Below are 24,137 nucleotides of genomic sequence, written 5' to 3' on the forward strand. Positions count from 1 at the left end.
ATTTATGAGTCCATGTGACCTATCTAGCATGTTGGGAAAACAAAGAAACTATCGTTTTAGCGTGCCATTTTACAGTTACGTTAAATAAGTATACCGATGCTTAAAACTGGCAAATAAAAAACAACAGAAAGTTACACTCTTCTTTTTACTCAATTACCTATACCTAGACGCATCTGTTTAACGGGAAAACGATAATATAATTACTTCTCGTAGTTCTAGCACATATATAGTTTTTTGAAGCTCACTTGAGTAATTTTGTAGATTTTGAAATTCGGGAACCGTAAGTTGAGGAAATATATTATAGGGAATATGAAGAGTGCTACAATCATTGGAGGCGGTTCTCATCCTGAACTTTTACATCTCATTTCTAACCGACTTGGAATTACACCTTGTGATGTATCTCTAAAAAGGTTTGCAAATGGCGAGACAAGCGTTGAAATTCGTGAGTCAGTGCGAGATAAGGACGTTTTCATTTTGCAAAGTGGAAGTTCCACTGTAAATGACAGCTTAATGGAGCTCCTTATTATTATAAGCGCTTGTAAAGGTGGATCTGCTAAAAGAATCACAGCTGTCATGCCTTACTTTCCTTATTCCAAACAATCTAAAATGCGGAAGTATCGAGATGCCATTACAGCTAGAATGGTAGCCAATTTATTAACCGTTGCTGGTGTTGATCATATAATTACTCTTGATTTGCATGCTTCTCAAATGCAGGGATTCTTCACTCGCCCAGTCGACAATCTATATGCAGAGCCTAACATAGCTGAATGGATTCGTAGAAACGTCGATGATTGGGAAGAAGCGGTAGTAGTTTCGAAGAATCCTGGTGGTGCCAAAAGAGTTACCAGTTTGGCGGATACTTTGAATTTGGACTTTGCATTGATTAACACTGATAGACAACGAAGTTCTCATTTTTCCCAAAATTTTGAAGATTCCATTATGGATGAAACAGAAGCAACTGAAACACATGTTACTAATTGTTCTGTATATTTGGATCGTCCTCGTATCCATACTGCTAAGTACCTTTTGGGACATATTATCGATGACGAAGAAATTATAACTACCCCAGCTAGTGTTTGTTCAGAAGATTATGCTCAAGAAGTTAATTTGTATTCTCAGGGAGGATGTCCCAGTGATGATGATGAAGAGGAAAACATTATGTCTGCGTCCATTTATGCTGAACGTATGATCACCCTTGTCGGCGATGTGAACGGTAAAACCGCCTTATTAATTGACGATACAATTGAAAATCCAACAGCTTTCATTGTCGCTTCCGAACATTTGGTTAAGCGATGTGGAGCTAAAAGAGTTATAGTGATTGGTACCCATGGAATTTTTCAAAATAAATGTTTAAAAGATTTGCAATCTTGTGAATACATTGAACAGGTAATGTCAAATATCACGGAAAGCTGACTAACGTAACAATAGATTGTTGTCACCAATACGTATCCTATCAAACCACAAGCAGTCCTGGAATGTGACAAACTTACTGTTATTGATATTAGTGGGGTACTTGCAGAGGCTATTCGCCGTACCCATAACGGTGAAAGTATTAGCTTCTTGTTTAAGAAAGCGTTCTAAAATTTTCGTACTACTTTATTTATCATGTTAATTTAATTAGTTATTTTAACTACAATATGCTGCTCTAGAAGACTTGGTTTTGAGTCAAAGTTATAGGATATCAAAAAGTAACGTTTTGTTTAATATCACTGTTTCTTACCTTGGTGTGAAGAATGTCTACCAATGAATAGAAAAATCTGTACGCTAATTATTTACCTAATTTAAGAAGTAGCACTATTTTGTAACAAATATAGTTGCCCGTATTGTGGGACTTCTTTAAATTCGAGGGTTTTCACGTTTTATTAATGCATAAAAATATTAAAAAAAATAATAATTAAAAATTGGTAGCAATTTAGAAGTTACTTTAAAATTTATTAGGCCAGTTCAACTCTTTCATTGGCATTTTAATATACCAAAACACTTAATAATGTAAGTAAATTGCAAACATAATTTGTTAAATTCAGAAAAGCTGAGTTTCTTCAAATGAACTATCAAAAACCAAAGTTTTATTAAAAAAAAAAAAAAAAAAAAAGAATCTCAAAAGATTAAAAGAAAATGTCGTTTAACTTCTTAACAATACATTTGTTTACAACTTGTTTTTATTTTTTTGTCATATTTTCAACTTTGCGAAACACACTATATATACTATATAGTTTGCTACAAATCAAGCAACAGCTCCCGTGGCCAAGCTGGTTAAGGCCTCATGCTTATATGATACTCCCCTTAGGAGGTGTGTTACGTGGAAATCGCGAGTTCGATCCTCGCCGGGAGCACTTTTTTTGCAAAGAATTTTTACACAGTCAAGATTGTTGGCTTGTCTAGTGTATGGATCATTGTAAAATAATTTTTATAAGTATATGTAGTACTTGATTTTTTGCAATTGCTTATGTAGATAAATCTATCACGTTACCCTCCACTTAATGAACTGACTTCTTCCTATTCAAACCCTCTTTTTTGCGAAAAGATAAATATCTAAATATTGTTGTGTTTATTTACATATAATGTAATTTGGCTCAAGTTAGTAGTTAAAATGTTTGCACTGCTTTTAATTTGTACGCAATATTATTTCGCAAACGGAAAGTAAAAAGTTTAACATTTGTTATTTACACATGGCAATCTTCTACAAACGATATACATCCTACTAACAGAAACCTGTTCAAAAATGAGAAAGGATCCAAAACTACTTTTATCTGATAATTTAAATGAAATAGCAGTAATATTGATTGTCATGTCAAAATCTAATACCCAACACCAACAAGATAATCAGCTAAAGCCTCTATTGCGTTGTTAATAATTGTGCTAATTAAGAATAGTAAACTGAGAAAAACTTACCAGTAATCTTGGCGGCTTCTCCTGGAAGGGTTGTTTCAGGGTAGTGAGAAACCAAAATGCAAAGCTTAGTAGCTACACAAATAATGCCCTCTTTCTGTAATTTACCATAGATAGAACGTCCTTCAGCTCGAATAGTGATGTATTTTTGACCGGCTAAAATGATACCAGTGCCAAACATACTAGGTGGATCTTGGAAACCAGCGGCAAGGCCTTGGATTTCCTGAGGAGAAAGATTGAATCCAGCAGAAGCAGCCCAAACACTGTCACCAGCACGAGAGACGATAGCAGCGCGATCGATTTTTCCAGTACCGAGCAAAGAAGTATCAACGTAAGCTAAATAAGTTAGATATTATTCGTAATAATATCTAGAGGATATACAAACCTTGCCAAGACATTTTTGCAAATCTGGGTTTAGAGATAGGAAAACTTGTAGTAGTAGGGTGACGGAAAGTAGCAGCTACCCGTTCTACATGCGTTTGAAACCTATGACCAATTTAAGGTGCTCTAAGACGTTCTAACATTGATAAAAAAATTCTTATAAAGTTTCCCTCATTTTTAGAAATAATATGAAACTTATCGCAGTTGACTTCGTTAGAGGTTTACCATTCAAGATCGTGTGAATGTATTGTGTAAGGATTGTTATGCTTAATACGACTTCAGAAGTATTCAATAGAATTTCAGAACTCTTGTTTAGAGGTTCAACAACACAATTAGAGATACTTCGTTCAGTAATAGATTTTTTAAAGAAAACAACTTCAAACCATACACCGATAGATTGAGCTCGTACTAGCGACCAAAAATTCGATTACACACATCATGTCTGTTTTCAGTCGATGGAAAAAAGGCGACCATATGAAACTGAAGAACAAAGCTTGCAGAAATAGCTTACTGTAAACGTGTATAATGGTCAACAGATTCAGACTTTCGAAGCAAAGTATCTTTACAATTGAAGATAATTACCAAACGGTAAACTACATTATTTCCGATTAACGTTTGTAACAAAACCACTATGAAGTAACTCAGATGTCTATTGATCTATGGAAACCACCTGATAGTTAAATACTTTCTTCAAAGACAAATAGTCATTCATTTTATTGAAATTAGATCGCCCTATTTTTCACCGATGCACAACAACTTTAATTCATGTCTGAACGATTCCGATTTTCGGTGCGTTCATTGCGTCTTTTAACCGAGCCACCCTTATCACGACGTCTGTTCTCCTGAGGATTAGTGTGTTGGGTCTTCTGCTCATATAGCTTTTCATTTGCCTCATTCAATTGTGCAGTTTTCTCGCTAAGAGAAACAGTCAAGCTTTCCAGCTTGTTAATCTCAACACGTTCAAAAATGATGGCACCGTGAACTTGATCAAGAGCAGCATGGATCTCACGTTTAGATAATAACCGAGAAACAATAACAGTAACACGCTGAACAGGAAGATCAAATGTCGTAGCCAAAAATTCAAGAGAAACAGAATCGTAAAAAGCAGCATATGCTAATAAGTATGTACGTAGTCCCTCTTCCCGAATCTTCTCACTAAGCATTTGCTTAATTTTGTCAGCATCAGGCATTAAGCTCCAAATCTTAATAGCATGAATAAATTCTTCACAACGACGCCATTCACCATCTGCCAATGCTTTCGAAGCTTGCATTATATACTCGCGGGTATTTTCAGGAGGACCAACGAAAAGCTGACGATCAATGTATTCAAGCATACGACGGAAGGGTCGGCTGATTACACGCTTTCTAGAATCTGAAGCAGTAGAGCTAGCAGCTGCCATTGCGGGAATCTCCATCAACATAGAACAAGTCAAGTAAACACATTCAAGCAGTTCTAGATTTATGTGCATATGGAAAGGTAAAACCAACTGCTTATCCAAACGATCCTGATCAGGTGTAAATTGTCCAAACTTTGGTGCTTGTATGCCTTGTCCAAGGAGTTCCTTTACACGACCAGTAGTAGAGATGTCTTGAAGAGCATACTGTGTTTCTTGAACCATACCGTTGCGGAAAGCACACAAACCAATTTGAACCATAGTGCGATTGTGTAAAATTTGAGTAGCAATGTCGGCAGCATGCACGCTATCTTGTAAATGCGACATAAGTAACATATCACGAGCCTTGTAAAAACGATTTTGCAATGCTTCATGATAAATATGACACAGCATAGCACGGGTACGAAGTAAACTGACACCATTATTATAAAGATAGACACATAGGGAATGGATTAAAATATCAGGAGTCGTAGTCGTGGCACGAGGAGTAATTGTAAGATCAAAAGTAGGAGGGAAAGAACGCCAAGCAACCTCCTCATTAGCGCGAATTACTTGTTCAGGCTTGTAATAGACGCGATCAAGACGGCGCATGATCAATCGAGCAGTATTTTCAACCACCCCAATTCGCTCAAGGTAACCTTGGCTTCTGACAAGAAGGGTATAAAGTGACGTTTCATCCTTCAGACGGTCAATATATTCAGGAGTATGAGGATCAATCATTTGAAGAGAACGAGTAAATTCATCATCCAATCGTTCTAAGAAAGAGACTACACTACCTTGAACTTGTATGACTCCATTATTATTTTCCGCCGCAGCTATCGCTTCCTCCTCTTCTTCATTTTCATCTTCTACCTGTTCAACAATAACAATTTTGGGGTTTGCATCAAAGATGTCAAGAATACTGTGTAACTCAGTAAGAGCGGCATTCCATTGATCAATAGGCATGTATTGTCCAGAGCCAGTGTTTATATCGAATCTAACCGCCAATAGGGCAACTTTAACGCGAAGACGTTGATAATCAGTTACGGCTATAGTCGAGAGTTTTTCTAGTAAACGAATTTGTTCAGAACGGTCAGTGCTTTTCTTACCGCGAGCTTCGAAAATAGCTCTGAGATACTTGAAAATATCTGCAGGTGTAATTTCTTCTGGTTTTCCTAAGCCCTCAGTAGGTGCAACTATACCACGAGTAGCTACACCATCAACAATAACTTCATCTTGCCCAGCCTTACCGGCAGGCTTGGGAATTTCGTTTAATTCTGCTGGCTTCATGAAACCTTCAGGATCCTTACGGTATCTATCAATATCACTTTGAAACTGACGGTTGTTTTTACGAACACGCTGTTTTAAAGCGTTGAACGCACGGCCGTTAGCAGCATCCAAACTTTTGATAAAGGCCTTATCAGCGGACTCGAGTTTTTGATCAAGAGCAGACAAGAATTCGATGTACGGAGGAGGATTTCTGCCGGCCTCTTTGCATTTTTGAGATACTTTGTTCAAATGATCAAATTCATTAGAAACAACAATCCAGTTGTTTGAACTCATAGCGTTTTTAATAGTTTCCATGCAGCTAATAAACTCTTCATAGCGTTTATCTTTAGCACTTTTAACAACACGACGACCCTCTTCCTCATCACTACTTTCCTCGCTGCTTTCACCACGGAGAAACTTAAGACCAGCGGGTTTGGCCTCTTCTTTTTCGGGTTTCTTTAAGAAACTAGAAGGGCCAGAACGTTCAGATTCATCAGATTCCTCTTCAGATTCAGATTCCTCCTCAGACTCAGACTCGGACTCAGACTCGGACTCAGATTCATCAGAAACTTCGCTATCCTCTTCGGATTCAGTCTCTTCTTCCTCTTCTGAGCTTTCAGAGTCAGATTCAGAGTCTTCGGAAGCAGCCACGGCCTTTTTCTTGGGAACCTCTACTTCTGACTCTTCGCTTTCAGACTCTTCTTCAGATGATTCGGACTCCGAACTGGATGCGCTTTCCTCTTCACTTGATTCTTCTTCAGATGAAGAGTCATCTTGTTTCTTCAACCTTGAAGAGGTTAAACGGTTTTCTTCAGAGGAGTCAACGGATTCTGCATCGCTGTCGCTAGAGCCTCCCTTGAAGAATCTCGACATGTTGGTGGTTGGCAAGTTTTTTTTCGTGCAGCAGTCAAAGGAAGGGTGAGGACCCCCTTCCACCTTTTTGAAAGAGGTATGTTATCGTTAATAATATTTTGTGTCCGTTAAAGTGGATTAACGTAATTTGTTATTTAATAAATTTATCCAAAACTGTCGGCAATGAAAGTTTAGAAAACTAAGAAGCATGGGGTTTATCGATTTTGACTTGATAGAATGTCATGATTCTTTATAAGCAATTTCGTATCACAAATACACTCAGAAATCATTAACGCAGTTGCGGGACAAAAACTGTACATAATCAGCGTCAGGTTGTTTATAGAATTACTTTTGATGAATGAAATACGCTGAACAATTTAATTATGAGGAAGTGATTATATTTTCCATCTAACCAAGTGTATACTCACTTTGCTTCCTTGTCGCAAGCAATTATCTGCTTAGCAATTAATAATCCGAAAAAAATAATCGTTTATTTATTGAAAGTTTTAATTGTCTAAATATTGATGCTCTTGAGATGTACATTTGTTAAGAAAATGAATTAAATTATTCTAACCCCTCCCCCGAAAAAAAAATGAAAAAATACTAAAAAAGATAATGATTATGGAAAATTTTAAAGGAAAAAATTTGTTTCCGCAGCGCTACTCTTGATTATTTCGTAAGACCAAGTAAACTAAATATAAAGCGTTTTGTCTTAAAAAACTATTGCAGTATAGAATGTTTCCTCTACTGCAAAACAAAATCCATACAGCTAGCTCTTAGGGTTATCAATTAGGGTTATTGAAGCCATACATTTTACCTGATCACTGTTTATGGCAGCGATCACAGTCATGTTAAATTACGTTACAAGTCGGTATTTAGCCACGTTCCTTCAACCACTTAGTCAAAAATGGATCGCATTTCTGCTCAAAAAGATATTTTCAAAAAGGGTATGTCCCTGTAAAACTATTAATTTAACATCTTTTAGTCGTCAATAAGGAAAACTCTTCCATTTTCGTGAGTCTTGGCGTATTTGCAGTTTCTGTAGCCATCTTGAAATCCAGACTGGGAAACTTTTTGGTACCACAATTGTAAATGGATGTTTGAATTTCACGGACTAAACGTCTTCAGCTTTGGATTCAGAAAAATATTACTTCATAACGTTGTATGGTTGTTTCATAAATAAAATGAACTCCCAGTTTCAATAAAGGTTCAAAGCTAAACAACATATATCTTTCATGAATATCATTGTGCTTTGTAATTTTTGTTAGCGATCTAAAATTTGAAATATTTATGTTATCTAGTGTCATGCGAAGTACGTAGGAGCATTAGTTGGTAGGAACATTTTTACATATAAGCTAGTTCGATTCTGATATCTTGCGTCTATTTATGTTTCCTTAGATGTTTGAAGTCAATAACCAATATTCGTCCATTCACTACAGATTTTTGTGTGAACATTGGACTAGGAACCATTTCGTTTGTCGTTTATGCGAAAATTTTTATGTACGAATGTAGTCGGCGTGGAGAATGTTTTAACAACGACTCCTTCATTTACAGATAGATGCCAAACAAGAAACGTTTTTCCTCCTTTTAATATCCAACCGGTTACATGGTTGTGCAACATCCAAATATACTAAGTATGGAGAATATCCGTTTTTTCGAAAAATTGCTACTATTCTGAATTAAGGATGCGTACTATTGGTAAACATTGCGCTTGATGTTTCGAATAAGCCTTTCAATGGAAGTTGTTTCTTATTTATCGCGGTTATTGGTATAGACGGATGTTTTGCACCAAATTCATTCGTCTTTTCAAATACGAATTGATTTCGTTGTGGAGAGTAAGAGCAGGAACCTTAATGTAAGCGAAATTATCGCCTTCTTAAGTCATGTCACGGAAACCTGAAACAATATTTAATTATTTAATTGGGATCTAAGATCCAACTATTTAATAATATAAGAATCAAAAGATCCTCTTCTAGTAACTTTTTCTTGTATTTTTTTGCAAGCCAAAGTTTTAATGACGGCCTTTTAATTCATTGATACACTCTATTACGTAATAGATTGAAAATCAGTAAAACTGATTAAGGCATAGCAAGCAATTGTACTTTATTTCAGTCATCGTCAGCGCCGTTACACGCGGCTCACTACAAAGCGGTGTGTCGTCATCCCTTTCCTTCAGATTCCTCTCTATCCTTTAACCAAGCCGCTTTTTTTGGTTAAATCCTTCATCTTTCAATAAATTGCGAAATCTCTCAGTGTTGTTTTTCGTATAAATTTGTAATTTATACGGTGGAGTTGATTAGTTATTCGTTCAACTCGCACTGTGCATATTTATCGGCTTATTTTAGTGAATATTTTCGATTTTCTGCCGAATATTATATTTGTATTTGTAGCTACACGCTATAAACAAGAAAATTAGAAGATTCCTCCAAATTCATATTTTAAGCTTCATATCCACAAGTGTTTCCCTTTGTTCCAGATCGAGATTATCGTAAGCGAAACTAGCTCTTTGTCAGTTGTTCCATTAAATTGATTAGCCGGTTGGTGCGTTCATTTCAAACTCTTTGACTTTTTTCCTTTAAAGCACTTCTTTTTTAGATTCCTTTGGTTAATCTGTCAACTACTACTTTGTAAATAGTATAACTTGTGGTTCCTTTTTGCACTGTTGTGCATCGACTCACGTTCCAAGAGATCACTATTTTACGTTACTTTAAAGTGATTCGAGTGTGAATGAAGGCACTCGTATTCTGCCTATACTGATATATTCTTTGCAATACTTTACAAAAAGGCGTCTCTATTCATATGGATTCGGATTCGCCCATTCTTCCATTATCGAACAATCCTCCTGCTGCGAGGACTCATGATCACTCGCAGCGTAATAATCATGCTCGTCATGTCTCGTCTTCTGGAACAACTTTGTTTGCTCCTGTCAAACCGGCAACCAAGAAATACAATTACAGAAGGGTGTCTCCCCATGGAAGCTATATTAGCGTACGAAATTTTTTACTTGCTCTGCATTTTACTAATTAAACATATAGCCCTTAGAAGCAATGACTGTGAAACTAGCTGATACATATTCAATTTGTAATCCAAAATTCCAGTTTTCTTCCGAACAAAACCCTCGGAGACCACTCACCAAACCCAGTGAAGGAGTTCACAACCATGGTTTTGATAACGTCAATCATGATTATGTATTGTATGTTAACGATTTGCTAGGAACGGATGAAGGCCGTAAATATTTGATTCTCGACACCCTGGGGCATGGCACATTTGGTCAAGTTGCTAGATGCCAAGATCTTAAAACCCAACAAATTGTAGCTATTAAAGTTATCAAAAATAAGCCGGCATTTTATAACCAATGTGTGATGGAGGTTTCTATACTAGAGCTCCTTAACAATAAGTACGATCCAGAAGACAAGCGCCATTTAATTCGTTTATATGATCAATTTATGCATAAAAATCATTTGTGTCTCGTTTTTGAGTTACTCAGTATTAATCTTTATGAGCTTATCAAGCAAAATCAGTTCCGTGGTTTACATTTAAGTCTTGTTCGTTCTTTCGCAACGCAACTTCTATCGTGCACATCTCTCCTCAAACAAGCTCGAATCATACATTGTGATCTAAAGCCGGAAAATATCCTGTTGCAGGATTTATCATCACCGATTGTGAAAGTGATAGATTTTGGTAGTGCTTGTCACGAACGCCAAACAGTTTATACCTATATTCAATCGCGATTCTATCGCAGTCCGGAAGTAATTTTAGGACTACATTATAACTGTGGAATTGATATGTGGTCTTTGGGATGCATTTTAGCTGAACTATTCTTAGGTCTTCCCTTGTTCCCTGGAAATTCCGAATATAATCAATTATGTCGGATTGTTGACATGCTTGGTAATCCTCCCACTTGGATGTTAGAAATGGGTAAAAATTCGAAGAAATATTACAATTCTGGTTTTGTAAACGGTAGAAAAACTTATGAGCTTAAATCGATCGAACAGTTTTCTATCGAAAACAACAAAACAGAGCAACCTGGAAAACAATATTTTGGTGAAAAGACACTCGATGCTATTGTTTTAAATTATCCTCGCCGAAAAACCACACCTAAGCTTACTCCTGAAGAACATGAAGAGAGACTTTGTTTCATCGATTTCATAAAGCAGTTTTTAGAGTTAAATCCTTTGAAGAGATGGACTCCTGACCAGGCGAAAAATCATCCTTTTATCACAGGTGCCTCTTTCAGTCAATACTGCATTGACAAACAAAAACCACTGCTTACAACTCAAAGAACGAGGAACCGTTCTCATACTATTGGAAATCAAGCGGTGGTTCCTCCTTCCTTACAGCGTGCAAGCACTTATGTTTCCAACGAACCTGAAGAATTTGTACATACTCGACCGCTGCCTCAATATTATCCTCCCGCTAATGAGAACGAAAATGTAGATGAATTTTTCTAATGTCATATTTTACGTATAGAAACATTCAAATTTATTTAAAATATTTAATAGGCATGATCCATTCCAAATTTTTTTTTTATGTTGTACCAATTTTCTAATAGCTTTCGTAAAACGTTTTCAATTTTCATAAAGCATTCAAACTTTTGATGATATATACATACTACGAATATTTTCAAAGTTCCTTCGAGGCTTCAATATGCAGTTTTCAATAGTAAATAGTATAAAGCATTTACAAATTTAACGCTATATTTAGCGCTACGGTAAATACTCTATGTAGAGAGGTTTTATACTTTTATGTAGTAGACATTCACAAATCGCCAAAATGAAATCAAGTTCACTTGAAAATGGGACTCTTGCTAATGCGGGTGTTTACGAAGATGATCTAGATAGCGACGAAGAATTGGTCTCAGAAGAAGAATTTGAAAACTTTAATAATGAAGATTCAGAAGACGATGAAGACTCAAACAACGAATCAAAAACAGCTAAAAGTCGTATGTTAAAAATTCTTTTATTTTCTTAATTAATATTTACTCACAAATTTGAAGAGTTAGCTGAGATTCCGTTTGATACATTGTTGAATGCTCAAAGGGACCTGCTTAAAGAACAGCAAAAAACAAAGATAATGACAGAAAAAATATGAAACATACTGAGAAAGTTGACAAAAAATTTTTGGCGAAAGAAAGAAACACGCCCCTCAAGAATTGTCAAGTAAAAAACCAGTTTCTCGTTTTCGCGAAGTAATATCTGAACCAAAAAAATTTACTCGTGATCCCAGATTTGACTCTTTATCGGGAAACTTAAGTAAAGATAAAGTGAAAAAAAATTACGGCTTTTTGAATGAATACCGAGTATCGGAAATCCAGCAATTAAGAGATGAATTGAAGATTTGCAAAGATCAAGAACGGGCGGAGAGTATTCGACAAACTTTAAAGTCTTTACTTTCTAAGATGGAGAGACATCTCGAGGAGGAAAGGGCCGAACGTGTCATGCATGAATTCCGTGCTCAAGAAAAAGAAAGGGTTAAAGAAGGGAAGAAACCGTTTTATTTGAAAAGGAACGAACAAAAGAAGTTAATACAGATGGATAAATATAAATCTATGGAAGGGACAAAGGCTTTGGATAAATACATTGAGAAAAAGAGAAGAAGACGCGCTCAGAAAGAGAAAAAACATCTTCCAAGAGCTAGACCGTCTGCGAACTCACAGAATAAGTGAACTAAATTGTATCATTATTGGATTTGGGAAAATTTTTATTAATCATTTCACTATAAAAAATGATGTTTTATTGTACATAAATTTAATCTGTATGTAAAACTGTTGTCTTTTAATAAAGAAAGAAACAAACCTGATTTATTTAAGCATAAATTAAAAAAAGAAAACCTTCTTTTTCGTAGAAAATATTAAATTGGTCATTCATGACTAGCAGCATGGTATTAAAGTGAAATAGGGTAAATGAATTACCGAAGCAGTTTAATTGCCAAAATGACAATTAAAGCAACGATCAGAAGTATTAGAAAACATATAAACCGAAGCCGCCCGGTATTTTTTTGGTGAGACTCCGCTTTTATTAACTCCTTTTCGGCAGATTTTGCATGAACCTGTGTTTGTTCAATATTGAAATCAATACGATCTACTAATGCTCCTTGTTCAATAACAAGCACTTGTAAGTCTTGAAACATCTGCGCTAGCTCAATAATGCCTTCAGCGATCTTGGCAACAGCTCTTTCATGTCGTATAGCTTGTTCGTCTTCTCCTTGTTCTTCCATTAAGGCAACTTGTTGTATAGTAGATTGTGAAATTGCAACGTCGGATACCGTCTCGTCGAGCTTTGACTCTACAGGAGATATGTTGGCGTTTAAACCACGAAGTTCTAAAAAATTTGGGGTCAGTACATTTGTTAAGGAGAACGCGGGATAACATACTCTTCAAATAAGTAGATTGCTTTTTTCTAAACTGTGCACTTTCAGTTTGGATTCTGCTAGCTAAATTTGATAAGAAATTTTTAGCCATTAGAGCTTCTGAGCCTGTTGCAGAGTTTGTTTGAGCTTTGGTAACTTGGAGAAGCTTCTGACACCTTTGGAAATCTTGTGTAATTTGAATGGTTAATCTCTGTATTTCATTCTCTTGCTCAGTTTTGTCGGAAAAGCTAGGTAATACATGTTTAGCATATTGCTTATCAAGCAAATTAATATTTCTTCGTGTATTTAACAGCAGACTGTCTATTTCTCCTTCAACTGTTACCCATCTAGGGGCAAGCATGTCCATCTCTATTACAGTGTTATCTTTATTATCTTTATGGACTAAACTCTGCCGTTCTTCTTTAGGGTCCCAACCCGACAATTCCAATCGTTGCCCATGATGAGAGTAGGATTGTCGAAAAGTAATGTACAAACCCGTACGGTCTCGATAGGCCATTAGATAAGAAACAGGAAGAAAGAAATATAGTAGAGTAAGTAATAAAACTGTTTTCCACCTGTAGGCACACTAATTTCGAAAACACCTTTTTTATAGTGGTTCTTCCCAGCGTGAGAAATAAATGAAATTATTTCAGTATTCAAACTCAGTTTCTATTGTGACGACTTCAGTCTTATTTCCAGCATAAAGGCTTCTTAAACACTTGGTTTGTAATTAAATTGATACTTGAGTTTTTGTGCTCAATGGGTCTCAATCGATGTGATAATTTACAAATACAATATCGATGTTGTGTGAACCATTAAATCTATTTAAAATTTGTAGTATGTATCATTATGCAAGACTAACGAGGCGCTGTGTCTCCACTTTATTCAATTCCATGAGCTAGCTTTAAAGGTTGGAAGTCCCCTGCAACATAAAAACTATACTGTGAGCTGGTATAGACATTACTTGACTTTTAATAAGTCTATCGTTCGATTTATCTAGTTATCGGAGATGGAAGAAACACAAATTGACGAGCTGTATTTCTCGCTAATGAGGATTTTCTGTTCTCAGACACTTCGCGCAGCTGGCATTGACCGAACGAAGGTTTCATTATTAAACTCTTTTACTGATATTACTATCCGGTATATTAGACTTCTTTCAGAAACCGCTATGGCAAAAGCTGAAGTTGGCAGGAGGAGCTGTTGCGATTTGGGCGATCTGCGTCTTGCAATGGAAGAAATTGGTTTGTTAAATGGCTCTGAAGAAGATGTTAAAACGTTAGTAGAATGGTTTAATGGTCCACAGGTTGCGGAACTTCGTCGGGTATCTGGATTTGTTCAAGACAGTGAAACGCAAGTCAAACCTAAAGACTGGCTTACAAGCTTAATTCAAAAACAGATTCGTGTCAGCGGCCCTGAAAGATTTTATGAGACTGTATTTTCTGCTTCTAACGAAGAAGAAGACGTCAAAGATAGTTAACAAAGCCTTCTGCTAAGTTCAAGTTGATCCCATGTTTATCTAGAAGGCGTTCTAATGGCGTCGCATAAAAAGGTTATTAGTTTAATTGTTTCAGGATTAAACTAAAATTTTCTTTTATTTCTTGCAGAATTAGTTTATTACTTTACTGATCGTTTATCACTTGTTATGCCTATAAGATGACTATTTAGATTCGCTATACATGTGTCGTACGTGAAGTCTTATTCGATTGCTAAAGATTCATACAAGTCAAGCTGGTTAAAATTAATCATTATTCTTATTTATTTTTCTAAATTGTTATGCCAGAGCTGCCGAGTGTCTTACATCTTCCTGGCATTTTAACTAACAACGCGATTTTCAAAAAAAAAAGGCATTTTTTGTGAGTGATATCCACCGTTTTCTCTACAATTTTAAGTGATGAAATTTGTTTAAACAAGCTTGAAATAAGCAATTCATTCATTTAGATTTATTTTGTTGAGAACGTCGAGTTACATTGTTACTCCTTATGGGTGAATATATCTATTCAACCGGTCTGTGCTCAAAGCACTCCTGTCCATGACCTCCATGTACTAGCTGTTACCTGAAGAACCTGATTATAAACTTTTCGTTTTTGGTATACTATTTATTCTATTGTTATGAGAGTTTTGAGGAACTTTACAATCTTTTTTCTTTTCACTGCATTAAGCCTTTTCCGGCAGATTTCAGCTAGTGCAGGAGACCTACATCCCGTATACGTTTCTTGTGTAAATAGGTGCATCGAAAATAAATGTCACGGAAACCCATCAGATACGTCAAAACTTCCGCTGGACTTGAAGCTCTTTCGATGGGATTGCGGTAGTAACTGCGGATATGAATGTGAAATAACTGCGGAAAATTATTTTGCCGCTCATAATTTACCTTCGCAACAATACCATGGAAAATGGTACTTTATACGAGTTTTTGGTATTCAAGAGCTTTTCAGTGTCTTCTTTTCAATGCTCAACTTTATGATCCATTACAATGGTTACCATATAATGCGCAGGTGTATTCCAGATGAGCATCCAGCTAAGCGATTGTGCTTAAGCTGGGCTATTGTAGGAATGAATGCTTGGGTTTGGAGCAGTGTATTTCACATTCGTGATACGCCTATTACCGAAAAACTCGATTATTTCTCTGCCGGCGCTTTTGTTCTTTTTGGTTCTTATTGTACCTTAATATTGATGCTGAGACTGGATCAATTACCGGGGGGAAAACTTTTGTGTTGGATAATAGGCGTTATCTTCATAGCTGCCTTTATTGCCCATGTAAGTTATCTTTCTTTTTATTCCTTCGATTATGGTTATAATATGAAAGCAAACGTCGCAGTAGGTTTAGTCCAAAATATACTGTGGTATTACTACTCCTGGTCAAATCGAAATTCTGGACTTTACTGGACTAGATGGCCAGCGTACATTGTTACTAGTCTAATGTTGGCTACAAGCTTGGAACTCTTTGACTTCAGCCCTATTGCAAATCTTATAGATGCTCATGCTCTTTGGCACTTGTCCACTGTTCCAATTACCCATTACTTGTATGGGTTTGTAGTTAGGAAATGCTCATATGATCTAACCAAAGGAACCTTTAAAATTAAAGCCTATGATAGCAGTCGATGATTATTTTATCTTTTCTCTATTAAGAACTACAAGCTTTTTCTGTACACATATCTTAATGATTATTCCCTTTTTGGCTTTCCTCGTTTTAAAGTATTGTTATTATTAATTAATTCAAAACCACTTCCCTAACAGTAGGTTTTAAAGACCTAGTTTTTTCCCAAAAATTTTGCCTTTCATCTATAGAATTTAGTAATATTTATATTTTATAAATACAATAACCCTTTTTCCGCTCTATTTATTAATAGATTTGTTCTTCACGATCAAGATCATCACGTTTGCGCTTCGTGTGCAATTTTCCCTTTGATTTTCTCCTATCGTGAATCTCCTTCATTTGAATAATAGCTTCACGTTGAGCTTCTCCAACACGTTCAGATAAAAGAAATACACCCTCCTTGTCAATTTCATATTCCTGCATTTTTTTGCCAATTGTAGCTTCAATTCGAAGAAAAGGTTCTAAATCATACTGAGTAACCAATGCAATAGATTTACCTGCCCGACCTGCTCGAGCGGTACGACCAACTCTATGAATATATGCCTTTGAGTCGGTAGGAATGTCGTAATTAATTACTACATCAACAAGAGGTATATCTAGACCTCTGGCAGCGACATCAGTTGCAACAAGAGTAGATCTCGCACCTGACTTAAATTTATTTAAAGCCCCAAGACGATTACTTTGAGACAACTGTCCATGTAAAGGAATAGCAGAAAATCCTAAGGTACGTAATAATATGGCCAACCGTTGAGTATCGTTTACTGTACGAGCGAATATGATAATTGAATTGCCGGCAAGTTCATTTACCAAGTAAACGAGATACGTGTCCTTGTGTTTAAATGGAAAAAACAAATACCGTTGTATTAGGGTATCGACGGTACTAAACTTGGAAGATACAGCAACACGCACGGGTTGGTGAAGGGATGCACGCTGAAGCTTTTCAACCTTGCTAGTCATAGTAGCAGAAAATAACAAAGTACGTCTTTCATGAGGAATAATTTTAAGAATTTTATCAATAATTGGACCAAAATCCATATCAAGAAGACGATCGGCTTCATCCATGATTAAATATTTCAAATTCTTTAAACTAAAACCTTTCGTGTTCTCCAAATGATCCATCAGACGTCCGGGTGTACAAACTAGGACATGAGGCTTTTTTGATAAAGCGACTGCTTGAGTTACCATATCCATACCACCAACAATTACAACACTGCGAACGCCGATACTACCTCCTATAGCCTCGAATTGTTCAGATATTTGATAGGCAAGTTCTCGAGTTGGAGCAAGCACGACTGCAAAAAATGGGCTCGGATTGTTCCACAATTCTTGAATGACAGGCAGCGCAAATGCTGCAGTTTTACCACTACCAGTTTGAGCTAGACCTATAACATCTCGTTTATTCAATACAACTGGAATGGCTTCTTGTTGAATCGGAGTTGGAGTTTTAAATCCCAGTTTTTCACAAGCTTCGCATAATTCGTCAATTACTCCTAATTCCTTAAAAGTTTTAGGGGCTTCGTTGTTTTGTGAGTCACCATTATTATTTTCCGAAGATTTTTCAGAGCTTGAATTAGATGTTTCAATCTTTTTATTCAATGAGGAATTTTTTTTATCCTCAGTAAGTTTTTTCTCAGAAGGTGCCATTGTATAAAAACTTTTGCGGACACCAAAAAGAAATAATTAGCAGTTGTTCAAGCACAACAGCTGTAATTTGTAGATTTAATGATCAATGAAAGTTATTTACTAAAACTTCGAAAAAGTAATTAGGAAAGAAAAAATTAGCGAAACCGAGCACCAATTTGGAAACTGGTGGTTTTTTTCAAGCTTGTCGCATTAACTGTTTGTAATTTTTAATGAATACTCTAGGCTTCCTTAAATGTTTTTGCGATGTGAGAATAACATTATCTTAAAGCAGTGTCTTATTAACATTGTAAACATCAAAAAGCTTCATAACAGATGTAAGAAATTAATAAAATTAACTTGTGAAGACATTCGATGTGATTAAAGTATGAAATGTTTTTCAATTCCAAAGAGTTAAACTAAGAGATTTGATACTTCATATTACATCAATAATTTCAATTCTGGAACTTTGGAAATATTGTAAAGAAACAAAAAAATAAAATACCGATACGTAATCAAATAACTTATCATGGAAAAAAAAACTGTTTTTTAAAAAGATGATTTTTACAGTTCTAGCCTAAATTATTTCAACCTGGTTGAGCAATCCTTGTCTTAAAGTCTTTCGGCATAAAGTTGAACAGAAGACCTTTTGGAACCCTTTCTTGAAATTTCTGTTGTAGGTTTAGAGTGATCCCCTTTCATAAAACCAAAAACCTTAATAAAATTTCGTTAGTTGTGATAATCATTTTTTGACAATCAAGATACACTTACCATGTCTGGCGATGAATGTGCTAATCCAAAAATGATCCTTTTGTTATGGGAATTTGAGGTTTCAACTTTAGCAAAGATGATTCCAACTTGCAAATCTGAATATAATGTTGCAGATGGATGTTCTTAACAGTTAGAACAAGTACGGGATACGAACGCACAAGTCAATAAGCTTACCATGAAAGTCATTAATTAATTTATTTAAAGATGATACAACATTATCCTCGGAAACTAAAAGTTGTGAAGAACGACAAGCAAAACAAGTGTTGCTAATATGTTCACCAGTTCCAGAGGTAGCAACAGCACAAGTAGAGGAATGAGACTTATTATCAAAGCTTTCAATCCAAAAACCATGCCCTGGTATCGGAGAAGATCCGATCCTCCCTGCTGGTTTAAGTAATAATCCTCCACTGCTGCTTACAACGGCAATTCTACCATTTTTATCCACGCATATTACGCCAATGGTATCTTGCGAAGAGAGATTGATTGGATTTTGGTAAAGGATTTCTTTCCATTTTATTTGAGTTTTCATAGATCTCTCAGTTATGAGATGTGATTCTGGAACAAGTTTTATGTTACTATGAAGGAGAAGTTTCTCTATTCCGTTCCCAACAAGCATTGCAGGAGGTACCAGTCCATGTTGGCTCATTACCTTTCTTTTGTTTAAAATATATAAACATGCTTCTGAAGGATGCCTACAGCAATTGCAACAAGCAACACTTGCAGTTAAACCACTTTCAGAATCCATGACTCCAGCCTCACACTCAACTTTTCCATCAATGTTTAAATTAGAACCTACACCAGCGTTTGTCACTGGACTATCCTCCATAATTTTTGCTGCCTGAATAGCAGCAGATAAGGCAGATTGGCCAACTTTAAGAGCCTGAATAGCAGCTTTACAAGCACTGAAAGTTAGTTTATTAATAACTTTCAGTAAATACTTACTCAGAACAGGTTTTTTTGGCTTGGATTTCCCGTTGACCACTGTATAAGCCAGCGCCAGCATGTAAAATTACCAAGCCATTAGACATTATTGCAGCAAGTATTTTTGTATGACTAAGATAAGTTCTTAAGATTCCTGTAATATAACCTTTAGCATACTTGTTCAACAACGAGAAGCAGTGTCGTTACGATCCATGTGGTGGAATAGTAAGCGCACCAACGTGTTAGCAGCAAACATTGTATTCGATAACTCAAAGGTTTATATTACGAATTTATAATAATACGTATTTATTCTTTGTACACTGTAAAAGCTAATAATTACAGAACGTTGGAGATGATGCATACTGACCGGCAGAAAGAGTAGCTATTAAAAATCTAATTAAAAGTTTATATTAATACATTAGAATACTTAGGTCAAAATAAAATAGCATTATGTGCTCAAACGAACGGATCAGGTTCATTCATACCAATACTGTTAATTTATGGTACTATAAATTAAACCTTTTTCTCTCTTTTTAAATTATTTAATAACCTTACGGTGAAGTGCCCATTCATAAACAGACCAAGTAATTGTAGATGAAATAGATTTTCGAAGTACACGAAGGAAGAATCCATCAAGGAATCCTCTAAATCCTTCATTGGCATATACAAGTTTTGCAGAATGCAAAAAGTTTTTGTATATATGAGGTTCTAATTGAACACGAGTTTTGAGCATATCAAATGGGTTTGTGATAGCTGTTGCAGTAGCACCTGAAATGAGACCCGACATTACATTGACAATATTGCGATGCGGCACAGTGCCTTGCACCGAAGAGGATGGACTGAATCGATCAAAGAGTTTATGCAAGTTTTGCTTAGAAAGTTCATAAAAATATACGTATAGCCCAGCATGAGGTGCATCTCTTAATGCGGTGACTCCAAATCCTCTAAAAAAACCAGATATACCTTCTTTTTTCCAAATATCCCTAATTGACGAATAAATGGTGGTATAAGAATATAGGTTGCTCTATCAATTGTTGATTAGTAAAATGCTATACTATATGGGAATGATTAGTTTCAATATTTTTCTCATACCTCATAACGAACTTTTATAACCGTAACAGGCATAAATGCAAATCCTACAGCAGCTCTAGCAAATCCTCCCATCCACAAATTCTGTATATGGGAAGACGCAATATTTTTTGATTGAGGAGCAAAATGTCTTAACCAGTTCAAAAAATAAAAATAACAAGATGAACCAGTGGTAGACCTTAAAATTGAGGGCAAAGTACCCTTCCACAGAGAAAATACACCTCCTTCATGAAGGATTATTCGGCGTACCATTTTAGGAAGGGAGTCGCGTTGACTTTGTTGACAACGAGTTTTCAACAAATCCAAAGGCTGCAGAGTTGTACTGGAAATAAATCCACCCAAAGCACCAGCAGCAAGATGTTTACTGCTTTTTACACCCAATTTCTCCGTTTTCTTAATTTCTGACATTTAGGGAAAGGTGTACAGAAAAGTTATGTGTAGTCGACTATGCTTAACAATGCGAAAGAATTCAGGTTTCAGCTAAATCATCTATTTATTTTCTAATCAAAAAAAGATTTAAATAGGAGTTACGTTCAAAACTTTGTTTGCATAGACATGTATTGAGATAACATACGGCAGTAGCAAAATGGGAAGGTTGGAAGTATCGCTATAACCGTTCTCGCGTACATCATAATCTGGATGGTGAAAAAAATTCAGAACAATCATTGTTAAAAGGTAGAGCGATTTTTAAATTCTTAGTCTTGCTTTAGTAATTATTGTATTCGCTACATATTTATAGTGCAATTGCTGAAGCCATTACTGCAGAAGGTAATGCGTTGGATTAATTGAAGATGATTCGATCAGCAATGGATGCTTAAGTTCATAATTCATTGCACTATATCAGAAGTTCACATGATTATTGAAATTACATTGACATTACTTTGGAACGTGTATAACAAAATTTCCTATCTCTTCTAGTTTACATTGGAAACGCGATAAACTGCCTGCTCTATTTTACACTTTCATCATTCTCTATTAACAAATAAAGTATCATATTTAGTACGAAATGAAATACAAACTTGAGAATTTTAGGCAACAAATACCTCTTAATACCTAATTACACGGCGCCTTACTTGAAATAGATTAAAGAAGAAAAATATAATGATTTTATTTATTGAAATAACACGAAAATGCCTATTTACTGTTTACACTAGTTATAGAATCAAATTTCCATTCAACTCTATTTGATTTATTTCTAAATGACTTTTATCTTAGCCAATGACAACGACTTTATAAAGCATTAAAGATTGAGAAAATACATTCTGCAATCCCTTTTTCTTAACTTCAGGCATATCTATAAGTGTTTGAATTTTTCGGGGTTAATATTTAGTTAGTCTATACTTTTAGCGAAATATTCAAGTTCACTATGGTACGATTGTGTGTGCGGAAATACCTACTAGGTGTTGGTGGTAAATAAGTTGTGGTAGCGCGCGAAGTCTTTTGCACATTGCAAAGGACTAAGGAAGAGCATAAGTGTGTAATATCTGAATTTCTCGATTGAGTTCTCAAATAAATGCCTTGCAATGGTCCATAAAAAAAAAAATGTGGATATTCCGTCTTCTCAGAAATACCTTGGAATTCAGCATGTTAATTTTTACTCAAATGCGTTTGGCAAAGAATCATTACGTTTTCAGTTGCGTGAATTAATTTTACCAATTGTTCGAAAAGAAACTCGTTTATTGTATAAAATTCAAGTAAGTTGGCTTTTCTTTAAAAAAAAATTGTATTAAACTAACATTCGTTTACGCAGTCTTTTTTTCGAAATCCTTGGCTAGATGTTTATTTCATGTACACTGCAACGTTGGGGACTCACGTGTTCTTTATGCTTGCTTTGCCCATATTTTTCTGGTCCGGTTGTATATACTATACTCTAGATATTACACAGCTTTTTGCAGCCGGTGTTTACTTCAGTGGTTGCATTAAAGATTATTTTTGCTTGCCTAGACCTCGCTCTCCTCCGATGGTGCGTCTAACCCTGTCGTCGGATGCTGAATATGAATATGGATTTCCTAGTACTCATACAACAAACGCCATGGCAACTGGGTTTTACTCGTTATTCCTCCTCCTCAGCATGTCCGACTCGATGTCTTCTATATCCTATTATTTCCTTCTTTCTCTTGTGTTGTTATATATCGCTTCCATTTCTTTGGGTCGCATATATTGCGGTATGCATGGTTTTATGGATGTAAGTACTGGCACAATTCTTGGAGTGACACTTGCCATATTTCAGTGGAAGTATGCGGACTTTTTTCATAATGTCTGGTCTAGTTCTTCTACCAGTGTTCCCATTTTATCAGTAGTTCTTGCTCTGTTTTTTATTTGGTTTCACCCTCAGCCAGCTGAAAGATGTATTTGTCTCGAAGATAGTATTTCATTTATATCTGTCATAATGGGGATTGATCTTGGAACTTGGTTTGCTTCTCCAGAATCTTTATCTCATCTTCATGATAATTTAAATTCTTATTTTCTGCTCAAATTTTTTGTAAGGGTACTTTTTGGTATGTTATTGAACTAAATTAGTAAAAAAAAGCTTCGCTAACAATTTAATAGGAGTTTGCATGATTCTTATATGGAAATCATTCGCAAAGCAAGCTTTGCTGGCAGTTTTACCACCCATTTTCAAATCGCTTAGATTAAGTTACTTAGAGCCAAAATCTCAGAGTGAGAAAGGCATTCGCGCAGCAACTGGTTCAAACCATTCTCCGGGAAACATTGGAACTGAATTAGGAGTTATTACTTCTCATCAAAGTCATCCACATCCTGTTAGGTTTGATATTGAAACCATAGCCAGAATTATTGTTTACTCCGGTATAGGCTTTTTATGCACGTATTTTGCTCCCAAGGTCTTCTTAAAGTGGAAGATATAAAGTTTTATCATAGAGACGATGTGACTTTTATAATAATCTTGTTTACCGTACGGGCGTTCTTTACAAAACAAATACCTCTTCTCGATATTGTTATTTTGTCCCAGAAAATTTATTGGCTTTCATTTTCATAAATTGTATATTATGGCTAAATATGTGAATTAACTTAATTTATGTTAGCTAATGATATTATATACCATGAGCAGTCATTACGCATGATATAATGTAAAATATCAGCTAATCTTTTCTATTATGGAACAAAATCTCTCGTCAACTTAAACCTAGTTAAATAATATTCATTGTTTAATAAAAAGTGGATTGACCGTGCCAGTTAATGTCTTTGGTATGCACACATATAAATTTAAAAAATAATTTATCTTTTTTTCTTGATAAATGCAGTGACTTGCAAATAACCGAATAATTTTTTAAGCTAACTAAGCAGCCAGTTTATTGTGAGTTTGAATAATTTACTCAGTGTTTAATTTCTGAAAGGACAACCAGGAACTTTTAGGTTGACACTTAGATAATGAAAGAATTGCCAGACTCAGTTTTTATAATTTTTAAAATTACCAAAATATATATTAAAATATACGTTGTTTATTTAATGGTCTTTGGCACCGTTAAAAAGCTTCTTCGCAGTTGTGTAAGCTAAGCATTCAGTAA

The 24,137-nt window shown here is 35.5% G+C and overlaps 13 protein-coding genes, 12 long non-coding RNA genes and 1 other non-coding gene across 26 annotated transcripts; 13 read left to right on the plus strand and 13 right to left on the minus strand.

Moving 5' to 3' along the window:
- The first annotated feature begins 151 nt into the window (after positions 1-151).
- Positions 152-1,804, plus strand: SPOM_SPAC4A8.14 (ribose-phosphate pyrophosphokinase). Its single transcript, NM_001019255.3, has 2 exons — positions 152-1,386; positions 1,429-1,804. Exons 1-2 carry the CDS (start codon positions 310-312, stop codon positions 1,579-1,581), a joined length of 1,230 nt encoding a protein of 409 aa, NP_593826.1. The 5' UTR covers positions 152-309; the 3' UTR covers positions 1,582-1,804.
- On the minus strand, positions 280-508 carry SPOM_SPNCRNA.3152. Its single transcript, NR_192519.1, has one exon. It is a non-coding gene; the product is annotated as a non-coding RNA (long non-coding RNA).
- Positions 1,805-2,234: 430 nt separating the features above from the next.
- Positions 2,235-2,333, plus strand: SPOM_SPATRNAILE.02. The gene is made up of 2 exons: positions 2,235-2,272; positions 2,298-2,333. It is a non-coding gene; the product is annotated as a tRNA-Ile (tRNA).
- Positions 2,334-2,764: 431 nt separating this feature from the next.
- cdc3 (profilin) lies at positions 2,765-3,334 on the minus strand. Its single transcript, NM_001019256.3, has 3 exons — positions 3,275-3,334; positions 2,893-3,225; positions 2,765-2,836 (listed from the first exon to the last, which is right to left on the minus strand). Exons 1-3 carry the CDS (start codon positions 3,285-3,287, stop codon positions 2,799-2,801), a joined length of 384 nt encoding a protein of 127 aa, NP_593827.1. The 5' UTR covers positions 3,288-3,334; the 3' UTR covers positions 2,765-2,798.
- Positions 3,335-3,461: 127 nt separating this feature from the next.
- On the plus strand, positions 3,462-5,486 carry SPOM_SPNCRNA.3153. Its single transcript, NR_192520.1, has one exon. It is a non-coding gene; the product is annotated as a non-coding RNA (long non-coding RNA).
- Positions 3,909-6,798, minus strand: tif303 (translation initiation factor eIF3c). The gene has a single exon (NM_001019257.3). The coding sequence runs from the start codon at positions 6,783-6,785 to the stop codon at positions 4,029-4,031; it is 2,757 nt and encodes a 918-aa protein (NP_593828.2). The 5' UTR covers positions 6,786-6,798; the 3' UTR covers positions 3,909-4,028.
- On the plus strand, positions 6,254-6,827 carry SPOM_SPNCRNA.3154. The gene has a single exon (NR_192521.1). It is a non-coding gene; the product is annotated as a non-coding RNA (long non-coding RNA).
- A 512-nt stretch (positions 6,828-7,339) lies between these two features.
- SPOM_SPNCRNA.840 lies at positions 7,340-8,874 on the minus strand. The gene has a single exon (NR_151222.1). It is a non-coding gene; the product is annotated as a non-coding RNA (long non-coding RNA).
- tom6 (uncharacterized protein) lies at positions 7,656-8,042 on the plus strand. The gene is made up of 2 exons (NM_001019258.3): positions 7,656-7,711; positions 7,750-8,042. The coding sequence occupies exons 1-2, from the start codon at positions 7,672-7,674 to the stop codon at positions 7,854-7,856; spliced, it is 147 nt and encodes a 48-aa protein (NP_593829.2). The 5' UTR covers positions 7,656-7,671; the 3' UTR covers positions 7,857-8,042.
- Positions 8,875-8,981: 107 nt separating the features above from the next.
- On the plus strand, positions 8,982-11,283 carry ppk15 (serine/threonine protein kinase Ppk15). Its single transcript, NM_001019259.3, has 2 exons — positions 8,982-9,752; positions 9,800-11,283. Exons 1-2 carry the CDS (start codon positions 9,564-9,566, stop codon positions 11,213-11,215), a joined length of 1,605 nt encoding a protein of 534 aa, NP_593830.1. The 5' UTR covers positions 8,982-9,563; the 3' UTR covers positions 11,216-11,283.
- Positions 9,824-11,969, minus strand: SPOM_SPNCRNA.3155. Its single transcript, NR_192522.1, has one exon. It is a non-coding gene; the product is annotated as a non-coding RNA (long non-coding RNA).
- rrp36 (rRNA processing protein Rrp36) lies at positions 11,517-12,429 on the plus strand (the record flags this gene model as incomplete). The annotated part of the gene is given in 4 exon segments (NM_001430993.1): positions 11,517-11,706; positions 11,761-11,834; positions 11,834-11,875; positions 11,875-12,429. Coding segments are annotated over 4 exon segments (840 nt in total). The 5' UTR covers positions 11,517-11,537.
- SPOM_SPNCRNA.3156 lies at positions 12,079-12,471 on the minus strand. Its single transcript, NR_192523.1, has one exon. It is a non-coding gene; the product is annotated as a non-coding RNA (long non-coding RNA).
- Positions 12,472-12,476: 5 nt separating this feature from the next.
- tlg2 (SNARE protein Tlg2) lies at positions 12,477-13,899 on the minus strand. Its single transcript, NM_001019261.3, has 2 exons — positions 13,137-13,899; positions 12,477-13,084 (listed from the first exon to the last, which is right to left on the minus strand). Exons 1-2 carry the CDS (start codon positions 13,627-13,629, stop codon positions 12,672-12,674), a joined length of 906 nt encoding a protein of 301 aa, NP_593832.1. The 5' UTR covers positions 13,630-13,899; the 3' UTR covers positions 12,477-12,671.
- Positions 13,900-14,036: 137 nt separating this feature from the next.
- On the plus strand, positions 14,037-14,589 carry taf3 (transcription factor TFIID complex subunit Taf3; the record flags this gene model as incomplete). The annotated part of the gene is made up of 1 exon (NM_001019262.3): positions 14,037-14,589. The coding sequence occupies exon 1, from the start codon at positions 14,122-14,124 to the stop codon at positions 14,587-14,589; it is 468 nt and encodes a 155-aa protein (NP_593833.1). The 5' UTR covers positions 14,037-14,121.
- A 263-nt stretch (positions 14,590-14,852) lies between these two features.
- SPOM_SPNCRNA.3157 lies at positions 14,853-16,066 on the minus strand. The gene has a single exon (NR_192524.1). It is a non-coding gene; the product is annotated as a non-coding RNA (long non-coding RNA).
- On the plus strand, positions 15,142-16,354 carry pga3 (GPI-phospholipase A2 activity regulator). The gene has a single exon (NM_001019263.3). The coding sequence runs from the start codon at positions 15,222-15,224 to the stop codon at positions 16,215-16,217; it is 996 nt and encodes a 331-aa protein (NP_593834.1). The 5' UTR covers positions 15,142-15,221; the 3' UTR covers positions 16,218-16,354.
- rrp3 (ATP-dependent RNA helicase Rrp3) lies at positions 16,262-18,017 on the minus strand. Its single transcript, NM_001019264.3, has one exon. The coding sequence runs from the start codon at positions 17,851-17,853 to the stop codon at positions 16,456-16,458; it is 1,398 nt and encodes a 465-aa protein (NP_593835.1). The 5' UTR covers positions 17,854-18,017; the 3' UTR covers positions 16,262-16,455.
- On the plus strand, positions 17,826-18,033 carry SPOM_SPNCRNA.3158. The gene has a single exon (NR_192525.1). It is a non-coding gene; the product is annotated as a non-coding RNA (long non-coding RNA).
- A 244-nt stretch (positions 18,034-18,277) lies between these two features.
- On the plus strand, positions 18,278-20,502 carry SPOM_SPNCRNA.3159. The gene has a single exon (NR_192526.1). It is a non-coding gene; the product is annotated as a non-coding RNA (long non-coding RNA).
- Positions 18,354-19,754, minus strand: SPOM_SPAC823.09C (threonine aspartase). The gene is made up of 4 exons (NM_001019265.4): positions 19,543-19,754; positions 18,775-19,502; positions 18,601-18,722; positions 18,354-18,543 (listed from the first exon to the last, which is right to left on the minus strand). The coding sequence occupies exons 1-4, from the start codon at positions 19,626-19,628 to the stop codon at positions 18,442-18,444; spliced, it is 1,038 nt and encodes a 345-aa protein (NP_593836.3). The 5' UTR covers positions 19,629-19,754; the 3' UTR covers positions 18,354-18,441.
- Positions 19,912-21,190, minus strand: hem25 (glycine transporter Hem25). The gene is made up of 2 exons (NM_001019266.3): positions 20,614-21,190; positions 19,912-20,545 (listed from the first exon to the last, which is right to left on the minus strand). Exons 1-2 carry the CDS (start codon positions 21,016-21,018, stop codon positions 20,060-20,062), a joined length of 891 nt encoding a protein of 296 aa, NP_593837.1. The 5' UTR covers positions 21,019-21,190; the 3' UTR covers positions 19,912-20,059.
- Positions 21,191-21,251: 61 nt separating this feature from the next.
- On the plus strand, positions 21,252-21,794 carry SPOM_SPNCRNA.199. Its single transcript, NR_150620.1, has one exon. It is a non-coding gene; the product is annotated as a non-coding RNA (long non-coding RNA).
- On the minus strand, positions 21,773-22,187 carry SPOM_SPNCRNA.3160. Its single transcript, NR_192527.1, has one exon. It is a non-coding gene; the product is annotated as a non-coding RNA (long non-coding RNA).
- Positions 22,053-24,094, plus strand: sgp1 (sphingosine-1-phosphate phosphatase). Its single transcript, NM_001019267.3, has 3 exons — positions 22,053-22,304; positions 22,361-23,108; positions 23,161-24,094. The coding sequence occupies exons 1-3, from the start codon at positions 22,134-22,136 to the stop codon at positions 23,475-23,477; spliced, it is 1,236 nt and encodes a 411-aa protein (NP_593838.1). The 5' UTR covers positions 22,053-22,133; the 3' UTR covers positions 23,478-24,094.
- Positions 22,387-22,947, minus strand: SPOM_SPNCRNA.3161. Its single transcript, NR_192528.1, has one exon. It is a non-coding gene; the product is annotated as a non-coding RNA (long non-coding RNA).
- Positions 24,095-24,137: the final 43 nt, after the last annotated feature.

Source organism: Schizosaccharomyces pombe (genome assembly GCF_000002945.2).
Source record: "Schizosaccharomyces pombe strain 972h- genome assembly, chromosome: I".
Classification (NCBI taxonomy): domain Eukaryota; kingdom Fungi; phylum Ascomycota; class Schizosaccharomycetes; order Schizosaccharomycetales; family Schizosaccharomycetaceae; genus Schizosaccharomyces; species Schizosaccharomyces pombe.